Raw genomic sequence first — 24,063 nt, forward strand, 5'->3', positions numbered from 1 at the left:
ACCGGTTTCGGGGTTTCACCCCTCATCAGCCAGGCTAGCATGAATCCAGTGGCATGGGAAGCACGGGACCCACGTCTGGGCATACCCTTCCCACTTAGGGCAACAAAGCAAAAACAACAAGTGATGGACGGAATGCTGAACATTGTCAAACATTCACCCCCAGTACAGTGATCTGGGCCTAAATCCATCGTTTTTTGCTGCCCATGCCATTCCAGTTTGGACCCAACCATATGCAAATCAGTCTTGACCCTGTTCCCCATGGGAACAGTCCAGCCCGAACTGCTAGGCGAGGTCTTCCCTGGACTGGAAACAAGCATCCTGGGACCGGTTTCGGGGTTTCACCCCTCATCAGCCAGGCTAGCTTGAATCCAGTGGCATGGGAAGCACGGGACCCACGTCTGGGCATACTCTTCCCACTTAGGGCGACAAAGCAAAAACAACAAGTGATGGACGGAATGCTGAACATTGTCAAACATTCACCCCCAGTACAGTGATCTGGGCCTAAATCCATCGTTTTTTTGCTGCCCATGCCATTCCAGTTTGGACCCAGCCATATGCAAATCAGTCTTGACCCTGTTCCCCATGGGAACAGTCCAGCCCGAACTGCTAGGCCAGGTCTTCCCTGGACTGGAAACAAGAATCCTGGGACCGGTTTCGGGGTTTCACCCCTCATCAGCCAGGCTAGCTTGAATCCAGTGGCATGGGAAGCACGGGACCCACGTCTGGGCATACCCTTCCCACTTAGGGTGACAAAGCAAAAACAACAAGTGATGGACGGAATGCTGAACATTGTCAAACATTCACCCGCAGTACAGTGATCTGGGCCTAAATCCATCGTTTTTTTGCTGCCCATGCCATTCCAGTTTGGACCCAGCCATATGCAAATCAGTCTTGACCCTGTTCCCCATGGGAACAGTCCAGCCCGAACTGCTAGGCCAGGTCTTCCCTGGACTGGACACAAGCATCCTGGGACCGGTTTCGGGGTTTCACCCCTCATCAGCCAGGCTAGCTTGAATCCAGTGGCATGGGAAGCACGGGACCCACGTCTGGGCATACCCTTCCCACTTAGGGCGGCAAAGCAAAAACAACAAGTGATGGACGGAATGCTGAACATTGTCAAACATTCACCCCCAGTACAGTGATCTGGGCCTAAATCCATCGTTTTTTTGCTGCCCATGCCATTCCAGTTTGGACCCAGCCATATGCAAATCAGTCTTGACCCTGTTTCCCATGGGAACAGTCCAGCCCGAACTGCTAGGCCAGGTCTTCCCTGGACTGGAAACAAGCATCCTGGGACCGGTTTCGGGGTTTCACCCCTCATCAGCCGGGCTAGCTTGAATCCAGTGGCATGGGAAGGACGGGACCCACGTCTGGGCATACCCTTCCCACTTAGGGCGACAAAGCAAAAACAACAAGTGATGGACGGAATTCTGAACATTGTCAAACATTCACCCCCAGTACATTGATCTGGGCCTTAATCCATCGTTTTTTTGCTGCCCATGCTATTCCAGTTTGGACCCAGCCATATGCAAATCTGTCTTGACCCTGTTCCCCATGGGAACAGTCCAGCCCAAACTGCTAGGCCAGGTCTTCCCTGGACTGGAAACAAGCATCCTGGGACCGGTTTCGGGGTTTCACCCCTCATCAGCCGGGCTAGCTTGAATCCAGTGGCATGGGAAGCACGGGACCCACGTCTGGGCATACCCTTCCCACTTAGGGCGACAAAGCAAAAACAACAAGTGATGGACGGAATTCTGAACATTGTCAAACATTCACCCCCAGTACATTGATCTGGTCCTTAATCCATCGTTTTTTTGCTGCCCATGCTATTCCAGTTTGGACCCAGCCATATGCAAATCTGTCTTGACCCTGTTCCCCATGGGAACAGTCCAGCCCGAACTGCTAGGCCAGGTCTTCCCTGGACTGGAAACAAGCATCCTGGGACTGGTTTCGGGGTTTCACCCCTCATCAGCCAGGCTAGCTTCAATCCAGTGGCATGGGAAGCACGGGACCCACGTCTGGGCATACCCTTCCCACTGAGGGTGACAAAGCAAAAACAACAAGTGATGGACGGAATGCTGAACATTGTCAAACACTCACCCCCAGTACAGTGATCTGGGCCTAAATCCATCGTTTTTTTGCTGCCCATGCCATTCCAGTTTGGACCCAGCCATATGCAAATCAGTCTTGACCCTATTCCTCATGGGAACAGTCCAGACCGAACTGCCAAGCCAGGTCCTCACTGGACCGGAAACCAGCATCCTGGGACAGGTTTCGGGGTTTCACCCCTCATCAGCCAGGCTAGCTTGAATCCAGTGGCATGGGAAGCACGGGACCCACGTCTGGGCATACCCTTCCCACTGAGGGCGACAAAGCAAAAACAACAAGTGATGGACGGAATGCTGAACATTGTCAAACACTCACCCCCAGTACAGTGATCTGGGCCTAAATCCATCGTTTTTTTGCTGCCCATGCCATTCCAGTTTGGACCCAGCCATATGCAAATCAGTCTTGACCCTGTTCCTCATGGGAACAGTCCAGACCGAACTGCCAAGCCAGGTCCTCACTGGACCGGAAACCTGGCTTGGCAGTTCGGTCTGGACTGTTCCCATGAGGAACAGGGTCAAGACTGATTTGCATATGGCTGGGTCCAAACTGGGGTGGCATGGTGAGCAAAAGAATGATGGATTAAACCCAGATCTATGACTGGGGGTGAGTGTTTGACAATGTTCAGCATTCCGTCCATCACTTGTTGTTTTTGCTTTGACGCCCTCAGTAGGAAGGGTATGCCCAGACGTGGGTCCCGTGCTTCCCATGCCACTGGATTCAAGCTAGCCTGGCTGATGAGGGGTGAAACCTCGAAACCGGTCCCAGGATGCTTGTTTCCGGTCCAGTGAGGACCTGGCTTGGCAGTTCGGTTGGGACTGTTCCCATGAGGAACAGGGTCAAGACTGATTTGGATATGTCTGGGTCCAAACTGGGGTGGCATGGTGAGCAAAAGAACAATGGATTAAACCCAGATCTATGACTGGAGGTGAGTGTTTGACAATGTTCAGCATTCCGTCCATCACTTGTTGTTTTTGCTTTGTCGCTCTCATTGGGAAGGGTATGCCCAGTGTGGGTCCTGTGCTTCCCATGCCACTGGATTCAAGCTAGCCTGGCTGATGAGGGGTGAAACCTCGAAACCGGTCCCAGGATGCTTGTTTCCGGTCCAGTGAGGACCTGGCTTGGCAGTTCGGTTGGGACTGTTCCCATGAGGAACAGGGTCAAGACTGATTTGGATATGTCTGGGTCCAAACTGGGGTGGCATGGTGAGCAAAAGAACAATGGATTAAACCCAGATCTATGACTGGAGGTGAGTGTTTGACAATGTTCAGCATTCCGTCCATCACTTGTTGTTTTTGCTTTGTCGCCCTCATTGGGAAGGGTATGCCCAGCGTGGGTCCTGTGCTTCCCATGCCACTGGATTCAAGCTAGCCTGGCTGATGAGGGGTGAAACCCCGAAACCGGTCCCAGGATGCTTGTTTCCGGTCCAGTGAGGACCTGGCTTGGCAGTTCGGTCTGGACTGTTCCCATGAGGAACAGGGTCAAGACTGATTTGCATATGGCTGGGTCCAAACTGGGGTGGCATGGAGAGCAAAAGAACGATGGATTAAACCCAGATCTATGACTGGAGGTGAGTGTTTGACAATGTTCAGCATTCCGTCCATCACTTGTTGTTTTTGCTTTGTCGCCCTCAGTGGGAAGGGTATGCCCAGACGTGGGTCCCGTGCTTCCCATGCCACGGGATTCAATCTAGCCTGGCTAATGAGGGGTGAAACCCCGAAACCGGTCCCAGGATGCTTGTTTCCGGTCCATTGAGGACCTGGCTTGGCAGTTCGGTCTGGACTGTTCCCATGAGGAACAGGGTTAAGACTGATTTGCATATGGCTGGGTCCAAACTGGGGTGGCATGGTGAGCAAAAGAACGATGGATTAAACCCAGATCTATGACTGGGGGTGAGTGTTTGACAATGTTCAGCATTCCGTCCATCACTTGTTGTTTTTGCTTTGTCACCCTCAGTGGGAAGGGTATGCCCAGACGTGGGTCCCGTGCTTCCCATGCCACTGGATTCAAGCTAGCCTGGCTGATGAGGGGTGAAACCCCGAAACCAGTCCCAGGATGCTTGTTTCCGGTCCAGTGAGGACCTGGCTTGGCAGTTCGGTCTGGACTATTCCCATGAGGAACAGGGTCAAGACTGATTTGCATATGGTTGGGTCCAAACTGGGGTGGCATGGTGAGCAAAAGAACGATGGATGAAACCCAGATCTATGACTGGGGGTGAGTGTTTGACAATGTTCAGCATTTCGTCCATCACTTGTTGTTTTTGCTTTGTCGCCCTCAGTGGGAAGGGTATGCTCAGACGTGGGTCCTGTGCTTCCCATGCCACTGGATTCAAGCTAGCCTGGCTGATGAGGGGTGAAACCCCGAAACCGGTCCCAGGATGCTTGTTTCCGGTCCAGTGAGGACCTGGCTTGGCAGTTCGGTCTGGACTGTTCCCATGAGGAACAGGGTCAAGACTGATTTGCATATGGCTGGGTCCAAACTGGGGTGGCATGGTGAGCAAAAGAACGATGGATTAAACCCAGATCTATGACTGGGGGTGAGTGTTTGACAATGTTCAGCATTCCGTCCATCACTTGTTGTTTTTAATCTGGTATGTATGTCCTACCAAACTTGAGAAAACCTAACAATGATTGTAATTTTTCAAAAGTGCTTGGAGGTTGTAATAGGGTATACTTCTCTAAGAAATGTAGTGCAAGGCTTTTGCCTTTATTTGATCATTTGTATCCTAAAAATAGGACACTGAGAAAAGCAATTTTTGTTGTTTTAATTATATTTGTAGACATGCTCAGCAAATCCCAAGACATGAGATATATTACATCAACATAGTAAAATGCGTCTGGGTTAGTATCATGTAGAATTGACGGTATTCAGGCAGCAAACCATCCAGGACTATCCTTATACCCTTGAGGGAGTCAACAAAATCATTGATTTGAGCCTTGTGTAGAGAAAGCTGCTTTCAGGTGCTATATTTTAACAGAATAAAACATTGGAAATATCCAAAGTTGTTTTAGATTTTTTATGGACAATATTGTTCATTAAAGCAGTACTGTGTGAGTTTTGACAAAAAAATGTGCATGTATGACTGTTTAAATGTCTGTAATCTAAGACTATGTAGTAGGAATTAATTGGTTAAGCTACAGGGAATAAATGTTTCTTCATAGGAAATATGCAGGGTTCAATTACTCCCTGGTACTCTGGTTGTGAGAGAATTTCCCTCAAAGGAGATTTGGCTTCATTTTTTGGGGGATATTGTGGTTGTACTTGTGGGCTAGACCTTATTGGTATAATTTGAAAAGGCGAATCCTTATCCTAGCCTACATGACTGTGGTACAATGATAGGGCTTGTGCAAGAGCCCATTCTGCAGCATACACTTGTTAGAGACAATAGTATTACAACTTCTCTATGAGGGGCTGTTCTAACAAACTCTGGCGGCCAATCAACCTCGCCCATAGCTAAGTGTTGATTTGTTTTCCAGAAATTGCTTTAATATTTCGGGTTATGTCACCCTCAATTTATATACTTCATTTATACAGTCTATTCATCAGGGCTCACTTGCTGATCTGGGGTTTCTACTTCAATAAAGTCATTGGTTGCTTTTGCTTCCAGAAACTCTAGAAGCTTATGGAGAACTAATGTGACCTGTGCAGCGCTGTGTAGCAGTTCCACTGCTTTCATCTTGTTCTGAAGGTGCGTTCTCAATATGTGTGGCATGCCTGCCACTTTCTTCTTTTTGGATTGAGTTTTTTGTTGTGGAAGTTTCTCTTCCTTTTTTATGATGATGTGAGACGAGCATTGTGAGTCCTTTTTCGGTTTCACATATTCTTCTTGTCTGCGCTCTTATTGCTGCCGTCTCTCTGATCGTTTATCCAGTGAGTCGTGAAAGGAACAAGAAGGACTTGTAGTAGTGCACTGATACCTATCAGACTGTCTAATTGTATCAGGGTAACGTTGATTATACCATTTATCAGAGGACTCCGGGTGCGGAGACCCACCCTGTGATTTACTTTTTGTTTATGTTTCTGTTTGTCCCAGCCTTTTTTCGAAAACTCAGGTGCTTCTTTGGTGTTGTCCTTTTCAGAACCACCTTTAAGATGTGGCTTATTTGGCCTGGCTCCCAAAGTATCCTATAGATGTATAGATAGCCTCAATAATTTGTGGTTGTTCGCGTTGCTGGTCTCCAACCGTGAAAGGCCGTGGCATATTGCCAGCACAGCTACTTCTCTTTTATTACTCATAATTATGATTGAGGAGATGGAAACAAAATTGCTAATTAATTTCATCTCCAAATCCAGTGCATGGGCAACCCCGTATTCATTTTGAATCTGCTTCAGCACTTCAGGCAAAACAGCAAGTGATGGTGTACCGTGTGTTATGGTATATATTGAAGCAAAGAATGTACCCAAAGTGGCGCAGTAATCAATAATCATTCCAAGAGGTAAGTACATGGTGAGAATTCTGTGTTTATCCTGGGGTCCCTTGTGGGCAAACACTGTTTCGTTTGTGTTTTGTGCGATCCAGAATGAACTCTCCTCCTCTCTGTTGGGTATTTACCCATAGTTTCATTACTAGTTACTGGAATAATCACAGGCACAACTAAATGTGGCTAGACAGCTTAAACAGCCCTTACTGGGACAGTTGTTATTATACGCATAACAAACTGTGTAAAACATGTATATGGTCTAACTAGACCTGTGTATAGAGTATGCAAGTCACCCGCATTCAGTGGTGCTAAGTTGGGATATGGTGTGTAGCCTGCTACGACTGGCCCTGTTGCTCCGTCATTGCTGAGGGGACCCAGTCTAATGTTTTGTAATACATGTGGAAGGGCGCCTTGAAACCAGTTTTGATGTTCCCGATATATTAATGCTATTTCTATACCATTATAAGCTCTGTATTGGCCTGGTATGGCAGCTCCAGTGTATGTATTAAATGTTTGTGTATTAGTATTGACTAAGGGAAAAGTGACCCATGAATAAAATACTTCAGTTTTATAAGCTTTGTGAGCCTCAACCACAAAGGTAACATCTCCACCCCCAATGGGTAGCCTATGTAATATTAAATGTGCTGTAACAGCATGTCTGCAGTTAGCAGGCCTATTAATAATTTGTGTCATTTTAATGAACGGAATTCAGAGAGGAAAATACTGTAGTGGTGTGAGAAAGTAGCCTCTTTCTAGCCTTGTTACCCCCACTTTTGGCCTGTTTGTGAGTATATGTCAGGGTGTTTTCACTGTCTCACTGGGATCCTGCTAGCCAGGACCCAGTGCTCATAGTGAAAACCCTATGTTGTCAGTATGTTTGTTATGTGTCACTGGGACCCTGCTAGCCAGGACCCCAGTGCTCATAAGTTTGTGCCCTGTACGTGTTCCCTGTGTGATGCCCAACTGTCTCACTGAGGCTCTGCTAACCAGAACCTCAGTGGTTATGCTCTCTCTGCTTTTCAAATTTGTCACTAACAGGCTAGTGACTAAATTTACCAATTCACATTGGCATACTGATACACCCATATAATTCCCTAGTATATGGTACTGAGGTACCCAGGGTATTGGGGTTCCAGGAGATCCCTATGGGCTGCAGCATTTCTTTTGCCACCCATAGGGAGCTCTGACAATTCTTACACAGGCCTGCCATTGCAGCCTGAGTGAAATAATGCCCACATTATTTCACAGCCATTTTTCACTGCACATAAGTAACTTATAAGTCACCTATACGTCTAACCTTCATCTGGTGAAGGTTGGGTGCCAAGTTACTTAGTGTGTGGGCACCCTGGCACTAGCAGAGGTGCCCCCACATTGTTCAGGGCAAATTCCCCGGACTTTGTGAGTGCGGGGACACCATTACACGTGTGCCCTGCACATAGGGCACCACCTATGTGTAGCATCACAATGGTAACTCCGAACATGGCCATGTAACATGTCTAAGATCATGGAATTATCCCCCCAGTGCCATTCTGGCATTGGGGGGACAATTCCATGATCCCCCGGGTCGCTAGCACAGAACCCGGGTACTGCCAAACTACCTTTCCTGGGGTTTCTCTGCAGCTGCTGCTGCTGCCAACCCCTCAGACAGGTTTCTGCCCCCCTGGGGTCTAGGCAGCCCTGGCCCAGGAAGGCAGAACAAAGGACTTCCTCAGAGAGAGGGTGTAACACCCTCTCCCTTTGGACATAGGTGTGATGGCTGGGGAGGAGCAGCCTCCCCCAGCCTCTGGAAATGCTTTGATGGGCACAGATGCTGCCCATCTTTGCATAAGCCAGTCTACACCGGTTCAGGGATCCCCCAGCCCTGCTCTGGCGCGAAACTGGACAAAGGGAAGGGGAGTGACCATTCCCCTGACCTGCACCTCCCAGGGGAGGTGCCCAGAGCTCCTCCAGTGTGCCCCAGACCTCTGCCATCTTGGATTCATAGGTGTTGCTGGCACACTGGACTGCTCTGAGTGGCCAGTGCCAGCAGGTGACGTCAGAGACTCCTTCTGATAGGCTCTTACCTTTCTTACTAGCCTATCCTCCTTCCTAGGTAGCCAAACCTCCTTTTCTGGCTATTTAGGGTCTCTGCTTTGGGGAATTCTTCAGATAACGAATGCAAGAGCTCATCAGAGTTCCTCTGCATCTCCCTCTTCACCTTCTGCCACAGGATCGACCGCTGACTGCTCAGGACGCCTGCAAAACTGCAATAAAGTAGCCAGACGACTACTAGCAACCTTGTATCGCTTCATCCTGCCGGCTTTCTCAACTGTTTCCAGGTGGTGCATGCTCTGGGGGTAGCCTGCCTCCTCTCTGCACCAGGAGCTCTGAAGAAATCTCCCGTGGGTCGACGGAATCTTCCCCCTGCAACCGCAGGCACCAAAAGACTGCTTCACTGGTCCTCTGGGTCCCCTCTCATCCTGACGAGCGTGGTCCCTGGCACACAGCAACTCTGTCCAAGTGACTCCCACAGTCCAGTAACTCTTCAGTCCAAGTTTGGTGGAGGTAAGTCCTTGCCTTCCCACGCTAGACTGCAAAGCTGTGTTTCCTGTGTTTTGCAGCTGCTCCGGCTTCTGTGCATTCTTCCAAGATTTCCTGTGTGCGCAGCCTAGCCTGGGTCCCCGGCACTCCGTCATGCAGTGCCCAGCTCGCTGAGTTGGCATCAGATGTCGTGGGACTCCCTTTTGCAACTTCGGGTGGACTCTGGTTCACTGCTCTTCTAAGTGCCTGTTCAGGTACTTCTGCGGGTGCTGCCTGCTTCTGTGAGGGCTCCCTGACATGCTGGGTGCCCCCTCTGTCTCCTCTGCCAAGTGGCGACATCCTGGTCCATCCTGGGCCACAGCAGCATCCAAAAACCCTGACCGCGACCCTTGCAGCTAGCAAGGCTTGTTTGTGGTGTTTCTGTATGGGAACACCTCTGCAAGCTTCTTCACGATGTGGGACATCCATCCTCCAAAGGGGAAGTTCCTAGTCCGTTTCGTTCTTGGAGTAACACCAGCTTCCTCCACCAGGTGGCAGCTTCTTTGCATCCTCAGCTGGCATTTCCTGGGCTCCTGCCCACTCTCGACACTGTCGCGACTCTTGGACTTGATCCCCTTGTCTTATAGGTACTCAGGTCCGGAAATCCACTGTTGTTGCATTTCTGGTGTTGTTTTCCTTTCAGAATCCCCCTATCACGACTTCTGTGCTTTCTGGGGGTTGTAGGTGCACTTTACACCTACTTTTCAGGGTCTTGGGGTGGGCTATTTTTCTAACCCTCACTGTTTTCTTACAGTCCCAGCGACCCTCTACAAGCTCACATAGGTCTGTGGTCCATTCGTGGTTCGCATTCCACTTTTGGAGTATATGGTTTGTTTTGCCCCTATACCTATATGCTCCTATTGCAATCTACTGTAACCCTACATTGCTTCATTACTTCCTTTTGCTATTTACTGCATAATTTTGGTTTGTGTACATATATCTTGTGTATATAACTCATCCTCATACTGAGGGTACTCACTGAGATACTTTTGGCATATTGTCATAAAAATAAAGTACCTTTATTTTTAGTATATCTGTGTATTGTGTTTTCTTATGATATTGTGCATATGACACCAGTGGTATAGTAGGAGCTTTACATGTCTCCTAGTTCAGCCTTGGCTGCTCTTCCACAGCTACCTTCTATGAGCCTAAGCTGCTAGAAACACCTCTTCTACACTAATAAGGGATAACTGGACCTGGCGCAGAGTGTAAGTACCCTTGGTACCCACTATAAGCCAGGCCAGCCTCCTACAAGTGGGATATCCTTTTAAATGTTCAAACTTGAACAACCTACAGGCAAAAATAGGTACTTCCTATAATACTGAGGAGGATTAATCCCTAACACCATGGACGTCTCAGTTTTAAAGGTGAATAGAGAACCTTGAGCACACATTAGAACTACTCATCAGACCTGTTAAGTAAGTACCTGACCTAGAACGTTGGTGGTGCCATGTTATACAGTTCCCACAAGAAGTAGGACTGCGTATTAGGATGACAGATCTTCAGGAGGTAGGGACTGAGTTGGTCTATACCATCAAGAAATGTTGTCTCAATTCCTAGCTAGATCACAGTGCCTCACCTGAACCCCTAACCTTCACAGGGTAACAGATGATTTTGGCAGCCTCGAACATAACCACTCTGAATCCCAAGGAAATTGTGGAAACAGATCTTACCCTTTCATTGTTTACTTATGCATGGCCAGGGTAAACACAAGAAAGATAAAATAAAGGTTTTCAAACATTTATTAAAATAATCGTATTCTTGCATAGAGAGAATGAGCTGCGATTATCAGGCAGATGAAACAAAGCGTTGGAACCGGCATTGCCAGCATTGTTAACAGTATAAATTATCCAACCATGGCAATCTTATTTCTATATATTCCTACCTATCACTGCCTACACTCTGAGAGTATAGTGAGTGTACCCTCTGCCAGAGTTCAAAGGATAGCCTGATCCTTCCCATACCTGGATAGCTGGGCAAGGAAGTCAGTCTAGAGTAGAGTTGGTGATCCTTCTCTGCAAGATGAAAGGTCAACGTTAGCAGAGATGCATATCGAACACACTGTTTCAGGACAATCACGGCCAGAGTGCTCCTCTGACCCATGTAAGGCAGTAAAGTGTATCGTTTATATAATCAAACCACACTGTGTTAGAGGCGATATGTCTAGGATTTAGAAACTTTCTCCAAATGGACAATGCAAGTGCTAGGATATCTTCCTCTATGTTCCTAGCCTTGAACAGAGTGTGCAGATTACATGGCGAGAAAGGCGTACTGAAAATAAGCAGCATGTACAGTGTATTCTCAGAATAATATAGTGCAAGCATAAAACATGTAAAATAACTTTGCTAAAAACGGCGTCAGCCTAAAACATGTAAAATGTAAAACTAAAATGGTGAGCCAAGGTTGACCCAAGAAGGCCTCACGACAATGGGTGTAAGGTATTCCCTGGACTCCTCCCCTCAACTAGGGTGATATGGTTGTGGCAGGAAACAGGGCAAGGTATTTGTGTGTACACCTGCATACCCCAAGTACTACAGGGATTCTACTCATAGGATACCATTGGTATATCTAAACTTGGGGATTTTTTGTCAGGAACCTATGTGTGCTCCTTCTGAGATCTGCAGGGTATGTGTGATCTACACAAAACCATTCCTTAAGGTACCGCAAGCAGTGGATGGCCCTTGCATCATTTATAAAGCAGATCATGAACCTGCCACGACCATAACTGCATAGAGGCCAAACTACTAATGGGGGATTTGGGTAGAAGAAAAGTATCCAAACTAAATAAGTCCCTAGTGATACACACACCAGACCCCTTCCAGAAGTTAACATTCACTTGGACAGAAAATGTAGGGAACATCTCAAAAGATGTATTTCAGGAATCCAAGATGGCACCTAGATTAGCTGCCCTTGAGGTACAATTTAGATTGATCTACCTGGAGTTCCTCCATAGGGTTTATATGACTCTTTAATGATTGTGAAACCTGGTCAGGGCAGATTCTTCCAAATGTCACTACATATTTCTAGAAAAGCTGATATACCACGCTCATGTTGCCCTCATAAGCGATCAAAGGTTTTGGGATTTTGGAAAGAGTACCTCGTAACAGAATCTGAATTGTCAGTCTGAGGAATAAGTGGCACACATGTCAGTGTATTGTGTTAGGTGACAGCCCAAACATCCAGGCTGCACAATAGATAAGTATACAAATGGGCAGCATGTATGGTAAAGCTCAAACTGTTTTTAAGGAGCCAGCCGTCTCCATATCCCATCAAGCCTTATATTGGCAGTTGTTCTTCAGGCTCAGGCATTTTTTCTCACTGGTATTAAAAAGATCTAGGGAAACTGCTGGGAGTTTTTAAACTTTTTGGCAGAGGAATTTTTGTTTTTGTATAAATTGTTTCACTTCCACTCGAAGTTATTAATTTGAAAAGTGTTTCCTGTTTTTCCCTCCTATAATTTCGTTTTTTTTCCATTCCCTCTTTTGAAATTCAACTTCAAACATAGCAATCAATCAGAATTTTTTTTTGCATGCTGAAGATCTCTGCATCCAACTTTTGTTGAAAACATGTATATGCATTTTATAGAGTCCTTAAATCTCGATTTAAAATTTTCTCGACACTCTTTCTTTGTAAAAGAATTAATAGTGCTAAGCGTTACCTTAATTCTGAATTCATTCAACATTGTAGCTAGCTGGATGTAACAATTCTGACCAAGATTCAGCTTTAACCTTAAAACCCACATTTAGAAAAGCTCCTAACTTGCTCACTAAAATTGTAATTATTATCTTTCTGTATTTGTTTGTGAGCTAAATAAAGTATTTCATAATTTGTGTATTTTTTAATGTACACTTGCTTCTGTATTTTTGTGTGTTATTTTGCAGTTCAAGTGGTCGAAATTTCATAGGCCAGGGTCCCCGGCTTCCAGTAATAGCTCACTGGGGCACACTAGATTCCAATAATTATTTGGTAGGGGGCCTCGGATTCCATTATTGATTCAGTGGCGGTCCACAGAAAGCAAAAAGTAAAAGACAGCTATGTTAGATTTAAGCATGGAGAATGAAACCTTTTTTTTCTTTCCTTGAGTGGAAATGTTTATCCCCTTGGGGGAGGCCTTACCCTACACCCTCCAAATCTGTAAGTGATCCCTTCTCCTTCCTATCCTGGATGTAAATTTGCTCCAGCCCTTGATTGGAGTAAATTTCTGACCATTTCTAGTGTGGGAAGGCGTTGGAATGAAGTTTGTAAATGCCCAAAAATGAAGATGTGTGTGTGCAATAACAAACATACAAGGCAAACCACACTGTGTTAATGCCCATTTCCTGCATCCTCAGATTTCTCTACACTCGTAGTGGAGCAATCTACAGAAGTAATCCATTTATGCCTGCAGGAGTTCTTTTGCGAAGTGCTGGAAGTGGTAAATGGGACTACTTTTGGCTATAACACATGATCCCGACCAAAACTTCATTCGTATATCTGGTCCCAGTGAAGGATTATATTTCACTCTCTCCATCAGCACCATGCAGATTCAATGTTAAATGAGGGTTGCGATACTTCTCTTAGCAAGTCTGTTATTTGTCTATCCAGAATGCACATCAAAGTAATTTACAGTAGCATTGGGGTCAAGTATCAGGAAGAAGCCAGAAACTGAAGATTTTTTAAAATATGCAGACTCCTACATCGTTCTCCGGCTCCATCCACACTCTCAGTTTGATAAAAAAAATAGTGCTCACTACTGTGGAAGAAATGAATAGCTGCCCCTGCATGCATGATGCTGGTGCTCCTAAGCTTCTGCCTCGAAATGTTATTCTAAAAATACCCTTTTTACGTCCAATAAAGGACACTGGAATCCTTTCGGTACAGTGGCATGAATTAAAATACCAACAAAAATGATACCTATTGATTGGCAAGAATAAAATCAGTATTTCTTTTCTGCTTACAGATCATTGTCACCATAAGATATTTCCATGTTGAGAACAATCCGATCTGTGCCTATGACTACCTTATGATATACAACGGGGGATCATTGACCTCTTCCGTGTTTGGAAAATTCTGTGGGAACAATCAGATCCCACCACTTACCTCCAGAGAGAATGCAGTGATCCTCCAGTTCCACAGCGACGAGAACACTTCATTTCCTGGCTTTGAAGCCAAATACTCCTTTGGTAAGTATTGCACAATCTACTTGACAAAAGCTTGGCAAAACCGCTTACATATGGTCACGTGATGCTTGTGCTGTATTGAATTGAATGCCCAGACATGACATATTGGTGAGTAAATCCATCTCAGAGTTCTTAAAAATCTCGTTGACCCTTTCCTAGGGAGCAATCTATGGTATAGAACTTGCTCACCATCACCTTCTATTTTTTCTGCTCTCTAAGCAATCCCATGCGCTTGAAATATCCTAGATGTGTTTGTTGCCTGCAAGACAAAGAGGAAAAGATGATCTGCACTCATGCTCATTAAATGATTTCAAAATAAATTGTTTTGGTAACTAATGCAACAACTACATTTCTGTAGTCGGTGCAGAATGTGTCATTTGATTCCTTGACACAGTCACCTGTGGGGTATTGGCAGTGCTTAATTTGTAAATAAAAAGGTGCCGGTGCTCAAAGCCCTCCTCTGAAACACGCGGTTGCTGCAATTAAATCTGCGAACATGGAATACTGAGGCAGAGTAATCTCGATGCCGTCTCTGACCTCTTCAGTCCATTTAAAGCCACTCCTTGCCTTCAACTCACACCTGCAGCTTTCTGCTTTCTCTCATTGTGACGCTTTTTCATTTTTCTCTTCCTCCGTCTTTCCCAAACGTGTCTTTTGCTCGCAGGAAATGCTTGAGGCAGAAGACTAAGCGCCGGCCCTCAACAGTAAGTGCCGGTGTTCAGCACCGGAAACAACAAGCACAAATTAAGCACTGGGTATTGGTAGATTTGGGTGAAATGTAGATATTTTCTGCAGCTAGAAAGACATTAGAGAGTAACAAGTACAGGCATGCAAATTTTGTGCATAGTTCATGTCCTGAAGCAAAAACACGCTAGGTGGAAGTCTCTCTTCTTCGAGCAACTTCTCGCTCAGTTGGTGAGTCTCATACCTTAACACAGCCTGCTTTGCCTACTTTATGTAACGTTAGTTCATTAAGCATCCACTCAGCAGTCTAACAGGTGCAGAAATCTATGATCTGACGATGGAGAAGGTATGTCTGCTTCTAGGGCTGAAAGAAGCCTGATTGTCCGAATACGAAGCCACCCTACTAGACACCCTAGTACCAACTTCTAAAATTCATATGTACAACAGGTCGAGAGGCAAAAGGATAAGTAGCAACCCTTCATTACAAAACATTATTACTCTAAGATCTCTAGCAACAATTCATTTAAACAATGCCTTACATCTTCATTAATCATCACAGTCAAATACGGTAAACAAAGTTACCGTCAGCCCCTTCATCAAAGTTATTTGGGCCTAGCACTGTGTAACCAAGTTCTAGCAAGTGAAATCATACTCATGGGTTACTTCAACCATTAAATAGAAATGAAAAAACAAGATAATGAAGTGCAAAACAACTTTGCCAACTGAATTTTATGCAGTGTCAACTACCTCTGCCAATTCACCAGTCCGAGCTTAAGATAACCCAAATATCCTCCTCAACTTTGTCTGCCACAAAAAAGCCATACCACTTGATACTGTGCCCACACTGCAGCTCAAGAAATCAAAATCAGACTAAAGCGACGCCAATAAATTATTCAAAATAGACCTGGAATGATTAAGTTGGAAACTGAAAAAGCAGTAGAGTCAAACCTTAATAGAAATTGGCAAAGTCAGTGTGAGAGAATACCAAAAATTAATTGAGTAGACAATTTCAATAGTCCAGCTCTGCAGACATATTGTTTGGATTCAAGGACAACAAACTTAAATCTTTAATTTGCCCACTACACAAGTAGGCCCAGCCAGCTAGAGCACAAGCCCTCTGGCTGCCAGTTTATAGTACCATATTACAGTATGGGAAAGATGGTTGTTTGCCTCTATCGTTTGATTTGCATCCATATGTACGAATGAATAAAACAACTATTTATAAAGTGCCTAGGGGCATCTTGGCTCTTTAGCAGATACAGATAGGAGGAACTGCTGGTGAGACTAAGCTAGCAAAACAGAATGGGCTATCAATACAGGTGAGTCTTGTGCTTGTTTGATAAAGATGTTAAACTCTCTGTTTGTCTGAGCTCAACTGGAAGAGCACTGTATATATACGAGAAGCTAAAAGTGAGAAGGCCATACCACCTTTTCTCGACTTTGCAAAATGAGATATCATGGGACGCTACCATCTGATATCTGAGAAGCCAGAAAGGTATTCCTGCATACTGAGCCCAAGAGGTTCGCGGCCCAGACAGAGAGGACCATAGACAGACCTTCTTTCAGTGTTTTTCCTACTACCAACAGTTTTGTTTTATTGGCATTTACTGTAAGAAATTACAGGACATTCATGCTGCTAAAGCTAGGAAACCACTAGGAAAATTGTCAGCAGAACCTGGTGAATGTTTGTCTAAGCGAAAAATTAGCCAGCATGTGATATAGCTGTGAACCTGAAAGATTTAAAGAGAATTGCCGGAGGTAGAATAAAGGTGATGAATCATTTTCACAATAATGAGGAATCCTGCAAATCCCCTGTGGGAAACTGGCTCTTAGTGCAGTACCACCCCCTTCCACTTTTTGCCTGGCTTCTGGATGCAACTTGGACTGGAGCTCACTGGGATCCTGCTAATCAGGCTCCCAGAGCCAGTGTTCTTTCCCTAAAGATTACAAAGGCAATTGGATACACCTTTAGCTACCACTATGAGTCCCTAATAAAAGGTACTTAGATACCCAGGGCATGGTGCATTAAGGGTAGGCTGGTGAAGGCAGAAGCACTGATAGTGCCACCGTCCTGCGCCACACATCCAGATGCACCAGCACTTCCATTTAAGGCTGAGTGTCCTAGTGCAATCCTAAAATGCAACCTCGACATGGCACATTGCCTGTGTGCCCTGTCCACCATACAGTGCGTTTACTATGGATAAGACTCCCATCTGGCAGGTCTTCCAGCCCTAATGCAGGGTGCAACATATCATATTTGAGGGCATAGCTGTATACGCAGTATGCCTCCACTGTGTCTGTGCCAAACCTGGGACATAGTGCGTGAATAGAGCAGCCATTTTAATACATGTGCTGGACACTGTTCAACATGAGTTTCCCAGCTACATGATGGCCACTCTGAACCCTGTTTTTTTTGGTATCAAACAACTCCGAATGATGACTCCAAACTGGTACCAATGGTGGATTTATCCCTAAATGTACCCAGGGGTCACCTTAGAGGTGCCCCCTGCAAAAGCCAACTACCCTGGCATGGCTGCTGACTGTTCCTATCCAGCCTGCCACCTCCAGAGACCCAATCTACAAACCTTGAGGGAGAGACCTGACTCTGGTTTGTAGAACAATGCCCTTCCTGGGTGGAGGTGCTATCACCCCCTCTCTCAGGAATGTGCAGTCTTGGCGGCGAGTTGCAAAGGGTTAACCGCCTTTGAATCTCCACCCCCAGGCCTACTGCTAGCAGCAGATGGTCACCCTATTTGCAAACCCCAACTTTTGGTGGGCGTGAAGGTGGGAAATTACACAAAGAGTTTGAGGAGTGGCCCCATCTGGCATGTACCACTCCTTAGATGTTGCTTGAGAGCTGGGCACTCCATTTCATTTTCCTCCATCTTGGGTGCAAGAAAAATAGCCAATAAGGGATAGGGAAGTGACCCTTTCCACAGGAAGTGGTCACTATAGTGGTTGTAGCCACCCAAAGGTAGGTGTCCCATTGGAGACTATCAGGTTCCCCCTGAAACGCCCACTAAATTCAGCATTTAGTGGGCACCCCAAGACCAGGCAATTAGATGCGACAGACAAAAGAAGACCAGCAGCAGTAAGATCCAAGGCATGGGAACTGTGGACCTGCTGCAAGAAAGAAAAGGTGCCAAACCCTGCCTGCTGCACCCAGGGCCAACAATCACCACTGACGAGCTTCTGGACAACTGAAAAAACTCTAAAGAACCCCAGAGGACCTCCAGGCTTCCAAAATCGCACAAGAAGTCCCTCCAGAGTGGAGGTACCACTATGCAACAAGAAGAAACCAGCAAACCAGTGAGGGTCACTTCATTCACCATCCGCTAACTCCCGAACCGGAAGTTGCAGCTGGACCTGACAACTCACCAATAACCGCACGGACAAACCCTGCAAGTGTGCCAAGTTTGGTGGTACTGCACTCTCTAGTGGTCAAACCATGCCAATACCCTGGGTATTGATCAACTGACATTCGACACCAGGAAAACCAGCCTGCCTGGGGGTGAAAAAGGACCAGGAGGAATCCCCAGTCAAGGAGCTTCAGGAATACTCCAGACCTCTCATCAGATGCCCCCGTTGTCCTTCAAACAACCCGTTGACCAACTTACCTCCAGCTCCAAAGGGCATCTTTGCGCACAGCTCCTGACTCACCGATTCACTCTGCACCCGGTCGCTCTGTAACGAAGAACCTGCTGTGCCCTAAGAGCCCCTCACTCCTTGCAACCTCGACACTCCAAGGGGACCCCAAGGAACCACCTCTGAACTTACCTGTGCAGTCCTTTTCCAAGTGGTCCCCTGCAGTGGCTCTGCACCAGCTCCAGAGATCTTTCCCCGCTGCTCCCACCAGAACCGGGAGCCACCCGAACTTCTCCATCTGGTACAGTGTGCCTACCAATGACTCCGACCAACCTACAAAAGAAAAACTTGGTAAACCAACTGTGCGATCTTATATGTAAAGGTACAGGGAAAACTAAAAAGGTTTATTTAAAAAATGAGTAAAGCTATTTTTATGTTAAACATTATTGTAAGTTAAGGTTATATATTTATTTTAAATATACAACAAAATAAAAAAATGTTACAGCACTATTAACATAACTTTGGATTAACTCTAATTCATTTAAATGTATTAACTGAAATAAAAATATTTACTTGTTTTTTAGTAAAAAATATATTCCCATCTAAAGTAAAAACATATATTAATTGTATTTAAACAAAAAGCAATGTTACATTAATTTACAAATTCCAAAAAGGTTTTAAAAAAATGTCTAAATGAAATAAAAAAGCTTATGTAATTTGAAGTTTTAATTAAAACAATTAATACCGACCTAAAGAAAAAAAAGTGTTGATAATTATTGAAAGTGATGTAAAGAAATTCAAATTATGTTAATTAAATATATTTTAATTAAATAATATACATGTACTTTTTTATATATATATTTTTAAATATGACATTATATTTATATTTTTTACTATTCTAACTGATTTAATTCAATTTAACATTATTTTCTACATGGTTTTATTTTTCATCACTACTTTCATTACATTCTAGGGTAGGTAGTTGTTGTACCTGTAGTTGGCCATGTGTGGTGCTAGACTTACTGTAGCACTGAGCATTAGTAATTTACTAGTATTTGGATCCCTTTGCGACTGTAGTATCTTTATAAATGCATTTGTGAATAGCAGTGAGCTAACTCTTTTGTAGGTGGATATATTTCCCTTCCTAAACTCTTCCTAATTCCACCCTTAATCCCTCTGATTTAATAGTAAGTGTTGTAATTTATCATAAGTAATGTTTTGTATAAAATGTACATTCTCTATTTTCCCCTTACTTTCATTGTGTACCCACCTGCCCATAGGGATCCAAGTGTAACATTCCATTCCTCCCCAGTTTCCCCTTGTCTTCCCAGTTGGTTCCTACCAGCATTCTATAACTGTTCCTGTGACAGTTGACAGCTGTGAGGAGAAATGCTCGCTACCGGTTGTGGCTGGAGGCTGTTGTTAATTCATCTTGCCAATAAATTATTTCTTAAAGAACATCATCGGAGTTAAGGAACATTTATAATACTGGCGACGAATTGCTGGTGGGGGACAGCAGTCTCAGCCTCCTCCCTACAACTTATAGCCACCTGTGCCACAGACAGATGCTGGAAATAAACTACAGGAGATTGAGAATAATTCCCTGAGGTGAGCAGAACTTTCAGTCTGGAAATAATTTGAGAAAGTACTGTCTGTTTCTACATTTAACCTGCCATGCTGCTAACGCAGGTTATTATTATAAAATATACTCTCAGCATAAACACATAATGGCAAGTTTATGTTTAACTTCAGAATTTCCTCTGTATTTTTTTCAAATTCAACCTGTCAGAGCAGCAATTAAGAAAAATGTATAGCCCTTTGCTGGCAACAACCAGGAAACCTTATTAACCTTGTACTATCTTCAGATCTGACAGGCTCAGCTGATAAATGTGTCTTTCAAGGCTGAAATAAACTATTGACACACACTGCTTTTCTCAACCGATTTTCAAGATTATAAACAGAATTCTATTCAGCTCAACTCTGGGAGCACAGACAAACAGACACTACCAATTTGAATTGTTGCCTCTCAACATTTAATTAAAGGAGAAAGGCTCTTGTAAAACTTGTAAACCGATCCAAGAATCTTTCCATCTGCATGCTGACAGGCACAGCTTTAAAATAGCCTGTCAATGTTATCACCAATTGCATTTCTAGAAAGAAATCCTTCTTTTACCTCACCTTCTGACTGGAATCCCTTCAGCAACTGAAGTCTTTTTCTTCATAAGTCTGATTGGAGGGATGGGACAAGGAAAGCCGGCCCCTCCTGCAGGAAACTAGAGAGTGAAGACTAGAGCGCACACCTTAAGGAAACACTAACAAAATATAGCGCCATCTTTGATTTACTACTATCGAGAGCCAGCACATAATCTTCACGCTGATGGGCACAGCTGTTAAACCTTCCTGAGCAAATCTGAATCTCATGTACATTCACTGGCAGACACAGTTTTTATTTGTTTTTTTTTGCATATTTGCTCTATTGCGCAGTGAGGCTAATGACACAGCCTCAATATCTTATATCTGAGCTGGCTTGATATTCTGTGTCTACACGCTGATTGGAAAAGCTCCTTCATTAGCATCTTCTACCAACTTTACAAGAAGCCTGTCACGCTGATAGGCACAGCTTTTTTTAACAAGTTATAGTAGTTATTAATTGCATTTGTTTATGCATAAGTTTATTCTGTTTATTCCCTCCCATCTAAAAAGAGTATATGTCAGCTGAGGGCACAGATCAACAATTAACCCCTCCATTGTTATAGTAACATATTATAGATGATTTTATATGTCTTTCTAGTGCTGAGGTAAACAGTGAACTTTAAACATTTACAAATATATGCCAGTGATACTAATTCTTTTCTGTGAGTATATTGAGTATATTGTTATCTGTTTACTTTATACATGGCGGCGACAAATATGTCTCAACCCCCACCCTTTTTTGATGAAGCAGGAGAACGAACCATACCCTGGAAGGAATGGGAGAAAATATTCATCTCATATCTGATTGCAATAGGAGGAGAAAAATTCTCTCCCTTAAGGAAACAACACATATTACTTCACAACTTAGGTATTCAAGGGAGAAAAGTTTATGAGAATCTGCCAGATCCTGAAAGTGAGGATGAAGATGCAGATAGCGAAGCAGATGTTTACTATAAAACTTTCATCAAATTAGAGAAACATTTTGGTCAAAGAATAAACATTGTATTAGAAAGGCACAAGTTCTTTTGTAGAATACAAGGAGAAACAGAGAACATTTCTAGTTATATTGCTGTGTTAAGAGGTTTGGCTAGTATGTGTGACTTTGGCCCATTGTGTGATTCCTTAATTAGAGACCAGCTAGTTCGTTGCACGAACAACCACAAGATTCAAGAAAACCTATTAGCAGGAAATCCAGACTTAAAAGAAGCAATAGAAATAGCTAAAAGTATAGAACACACAGAAGAGTGCATTAGAGAAATGAAACAAAACAACAATTCAGACACTATCCACTTAGTGAAAGATCACCCAGAAGTACAAGACACAGGAGAAAGGAAGTAAATTCCAGACTCTCTCAATAAAAAGACATTCGAAGAAGAGAGAAAAGACAAATTAAAATGTTTTCGATGTGGAAATTTTAACCATTTAGCAAACAATATCAATTGTCCTGCATGTTCCGTAGTCTGTAGGAAATGCAATAAGAGAGGGCATTATGCTAGACTATGTAAAAACCTAAAAGATGAAAGAAAAAGTGTACATGTTGTGGGACATGTGGGGGAATGTACTAACAAATATGTTTTCCAAGTGGTAAGTGAAGTATCTACTACTGGGAGTAGTTATCCCACTTGTGACGTTGTGTTGGATGGAGTATCGTTCAAAATGTATGCTGACTCATGCTCTCCCTACACGTTGATCGATTACAACAATTTTCAAGAAAAATTTAAGGACAAAACGTATGTTATCTTACAACCTGATGTAGAACCTGGGGGGTACAACAAGGATCCCATACCATTAGTAGGAATGGTGAATATGAATATAACCTTTAAGGACCGTTCCACTGCGGGAAAGATCTATCTAACAAAAAAAGGATCTAATTTATTAGGTTGGGCTCACCAAAAAGCTTTAGGAATCAAACTTGATCCTAACAGCCAAGAACCTGTGTTATCAATTTTGGAAGGAAGAGAGAACTTAAGACGGTATGAGAAACTATGTGAAGAATTCTCTGAAGTATTTAATGATGATTTAGGCCATCTTAAAAAATTCCAACATAAAATCAAACTAAAAAACAACGCAGTACCATTAATACATAAAGTAAGACCAATTCCCCATTTAATGCGTGACCCTTTACAAGAGGAATTGGATAAACTGCTCAAGCAGAAAATAATAGAACCTATAGAAAGTTCTTTATGGCTCGCTCCAATTGTAGTCACCCAAAAGTCTGGAGGGAGGGGTCTTCGTCTCTGTGTCGACTTAAGAGATCTCAATGCAAATATTTGGGTGGATAGATTTTCTCTGCCAAGAATAAATGAAATGATCAGCGTAATTGGAGAGGCAAACCATTTTAGCGTAATTGATCTCTCCTCAGCGTACCACCAAATAGAATTACACGAAGATTCCAAATCCTTAACCTCATTTATAACTCCATTTGGAGCATACAGATACTGCAGAATGCCATTCGATCTTGCTTCAGCAGCTGCAGTGTTCCAGAGAGTCATGCAACATTTTTTGGAGGGGATAAAGAATGTTTTATGCTTCCAAGATGACATACTTATATATGGTAATTCTACAACTAATCATAACAACTCATTAAGGGAAGTTCTGTCAGCACTCAAAAAAGCAGGTCTAACCATAAGAAAAGACAAATGCCAGTTGGGAGTCCAATCAGTTGATTACCTAGGACATACGATTTCCAAACATGGAATTAAACCTAAAATTTATTTAGTCAACGCTGTAAAAGATGCTCCTCCTTCAACAAATAAGGAGGAATTAAAATCCTTTTTAGGGTTTCTTGAATACATGACTAAATTCATCAAGAATTTTGCAGATATTGCTGCACCATTAAGAGCCCTCTTAAAAAAAGGTACTCATTTCAAATGGGACGGGGAATGCCATGAAGCCTTTGAGTCTATCAAAAAAGCCATTGTTAGTGCCCCTTCCTTGGGAAATTTTGACACCAGACGTAAAACCATCCTAACTACTGATGCCAGTGGGAAAGGAATTGGAGCATCCCTAACTCAAATGGTGGAAGGCGAGGAAAAAATCATAGCGTTTGCTTCCAGAGCATTAAAAGATACGGAATGTAATTACTCCACAGTAGAGCGTGAAGCACTTGCATGTACTTGGGCTATTTCACACTTTAAATACTTCCTTTGGGGATTACCATTTACTGTACGCACTGACCATAAGCCTCTGATTTATATATTTTCAACAAAGGGGAGGGAGACCACCACTCCTCGAATAGCTAAATGGCTCATAGGTATGGAAGGTTACAATTTCAAAATCGAATATGTTCCTGGTATAAAAAACTCTGTAGCGGATTGTCTATCCAGGCTACCACGTGTACAGGAGGAGGAAAATGC

The 24,063-nt window shown here is 43.9% G+C and overlaps 1 protein-coding gene across 2 annotated transcripts in view; it reads left to right on the forward strand.

Annotated features, from left to right (window-relative positions):
- The window catches only part of LOC138286661 (astacin-like metalloendopeptidase), a 518,669-nt gene that overhangs the window by 478,501 nt on the left and 16,105 nt on the right, over positions 1-24,063 (forward strand). For both annotated transcript variants that reach the window (XM_069227126.1, XM_069227127.1), the window contains one exon: positions 14,026-14,248. In XM_069227126.1, coding sequence (XP_069083227.1) covers positions 14,026-14,248 — 223 coding nt within the window. The remainder of the gene's footprint in view (positions 1-14,025; positions 14,249-24,063) is intronic.

The sequence above is a fragment of the Pleurodeles waltl genome, chromosome 3_2 (genome assembly GCF_031143425.1).
Source record: "Pleurodeles waltl isolate 20211129_DDA chromosome 3_2, aPleWal1.hap1.20221129, whole genome shotgun sequence".
In the NCBI taxonomy this organism is placed as follows: Eukaryota; Metazoa; Chordata; class Amphibia; order Caudata; family Salamandridae; genus Pleurodeles; species Pleurodeles waltl.